General features: G+C 43.4%; 1 protein-coding gene across 1 annotated transcript; it reads left to right on the forward strand.

The window, feature by feature from the left end:
- Positions 1 to 354: 354 nt before the first annotated feature.
- MONOS_14212 (uncharacterized protein) lies at positions 355 to 2,070 on the forward strand (the record flags this gene model as incomplete). Its single annotated transcript, XM_067866997.1, has 1 exon — positions 355 to 2,070. One exon carries the CDS (start codon positions 355 to 357, stop codon positions 2,068 to 2,070), a length of 1,716 nt encoding a protein of 571 aa, XP_067733062.1.
- Positions 2,071 to 2,725: the final 655 nt, after the last annotated feature.

Raw genomic sequence — 2,725 nt, forward strand, 5'->3', positions numbered from 1 at the left:
AATGCGAAATAAAGAAGTGAAATAGAAAGTAGATGAAGATTGACTAGAGCACAATAGGGAGTTTATTGAAAAGGAGGAGAGATTTTCTCAGGCAGGCTGTTTGGAGCGAAGGGATATGGAGGGAAGATGAGCAGAGGCGAAGGAAGAGAAGGAGATGGATATGGGGAAGGCATTGAAGGGAGTATTTCAGTGAGCGAATCACACTTCTCTTCTTTTTGTGTCTCATCAGCCCCATTCTTTTCTTCACCTTCCATTCCCCTTATATCCTTCTTCAAACTAATATTTTTCAACATCTCAACAGCAAATGAGGCATGCTCACCTTCAACCACAATGTCAACCCAAACATCATGTTTGATGAATAGTTGCTCCTTTTCGTCTGTTTGTGATGCATATGATGGCGGGATTGTCCCCTCCATCAACAATCCCTTGGCCTCTCTGACAGCCTCAAACACTTCATTCATTGGGTGTTGTCGGACAAGAAACGTTGAATGCACTGGAACTGCAGAGGTACCATTGAAACCAGACAGACAAAACACAACGGATAATGGACAGAATACATTCACTTGGTGCGAATGGAGTGGATCGAGGACAACAGGAGAAAGTGACTCGTGGACTGATGGAGTGTCAAGCGGAGGGGCCATCTGCATGTACAATCAGTCATCCGCCACTGTTTCAGTTTCGCATTGTGCATTCAATGAATGTGTCGCGCATTGGTGCGGTGGAGGTATAAATTGCTACAACATTAAATCTGTTGAGATTGTGAACAACAAATTTAATGCCTGCACCGCACAAGGCCATCGTGGGGGTGGAATACTAATTTATACGATTTCAACGTGTGTTCGAATCAGTGGATGCGAATTCCAGAATTGTAAAGCAAATAATGGTGGAGGAGGACTTCTTCTTGAAAATTTTCAGGTTTCAGAAGGATGCATTCAAACAGAAAATGGAGAAGGGGAGAGTGCGTGTGTGTTTGACTGCCGCTTCACTTCATGTTCGGTTACAAATTATTATGGTGGAGGCATGCTTTGTCAATACGTTCCTGCTGCATTCAAAATGAGGAGCATTCAGTTTATTTCATGTTCAGCAACTGCATATGGAGGAGGATTGTATTTCAGACCAGAAAAAACAGAAATGCCAGATGATCAAATTTATTGTTATTTTTTGTTCTTTCATGAATGCAAGTGCAGAACAACTTCAATTCCATACGGGCATGATGTTGAATACGTTGATTATTACAATGTCTATTTGAATTCAGGAAATCCGTTCTTTGAATGTTATACCACAAACACTGATGAACAGAGAATGTGCTATGCATACAACTACTCGAATGCAAACACCTGGTATTTTCAGCATACAGAAAAGTGGAATTGGCTGAAGAGAGGGATTCTCAATCGATTTGTGGCAGTGAGTGGAGGTGGTGAAGAAGAGTTATGTGGACTGGATGAGTCAAGTGCATGCCGAACCATTGGTGTTGCAGTTGAAAAGAGCGTGATCCAGGTGAGCCTGTCAGTCACGCTGATGGAAGGGAATCACACAAGCGAGACAACAACTATTAATATTGAGACAAAGAAGATTTCAGTCATTGGGAGAGGCAAAGATAAGAGTTTGATTGGAACAGGGGCACTTTCAGCAGCAGAAGCGCTGTTCAGTGTTTCGACAGGTCACCTTGGTTTATTGCACATGAAGGTTGATTGCAACTCAAATGCAAATCCTTCTTCGCCGAGCGTGGTTGTGGTGTCTGATGGGGGCGGGTCACTCTCGTTGGAGGATGTTGTGATCACCACGAGTGTTTCTTCAGGAGAATATGTAATGTCGTCGTCAGTGTTTGTGGTGCCGCTGTCGCAGCTATCGATGGTTGGTGTGGAGATAACAGATATGAATGTCTCAAAATCATTGTTCTCTGAGCCGGATCTCTCTTCTCCTTCTTCTTCTTCATTGTCGTCATTGTCATTTTCATTGACTTCGTCTTCTTCATCTTCTTCGTCGACTTCATTGTCTTCATCGCCTCCTCCTGCACTGTTTTCGACTCTTCTTCCTTTTCTTCTCAGAAAGCAGTTTCACCAACGATAGTTGGCATTTCTTCGTTTGGTCAAGCACAATAACCCCAAAATAGCAACAATGCTTGGCAAGATGTTCCAGCAGCACTCGCCTCTCAGAGCCATCAAGTCAATCAAGTTCGTCAAGTCCGTCAAGTCCGTCAAGTCTGTCAAGTCTTTCAATAGCGCCAATGAAATCTATTGCCTGCCATTTTCTTTGATTCTGCACACATTGCTATTTCCGGCACACAACTGAAAGTCACAAATGGAAGGGCATAAAACACAGCGAATGTGAAGGAACTGAAGCAGACACAGCGAAGAAGAAACTTGCGATAGGCGTAGCAGCCGAAATGCTCATGCCACACTCGGCATCGCTAGTGCCCCTGCGTGCAGAGGGCAGATCGGCCGAATATATCCCGAAGCGCAATTCCTATACACATCCACAATAGGTGCCTGAGAAGGAAAGTGATTCTTTCTTTCTTTTCTTTCTTTCTTTTTAATTCCGTTATTTTCATAATTATCCGTTAAAAGGCACTCGCTCACTGGAACTTCTTTCTTGACTTTTAACTCTTTGGTTTACGAGTTGGTATGTTTGTTGCCACACACAAAGCAGATCACGCAACCGCGCAACCAGCTGCTGATGATTTCGTAAGGAGAGGATGCAAAGAATGAGATTATTTTTGGCTCTT

Source organism: Monocercomonoides exilis (genome assembly GCF_001643675.1).
Source record: "Monocercomonoides exilis strain PA203 chromosome Unknown scaffold8-1962414, whole genome shotgun sequence".
NCBI lineage: Eukaryota > Preaxostyla > Oxymonadida > Polymastigidae > Monocercomonoides > Monocercomonoides exilis.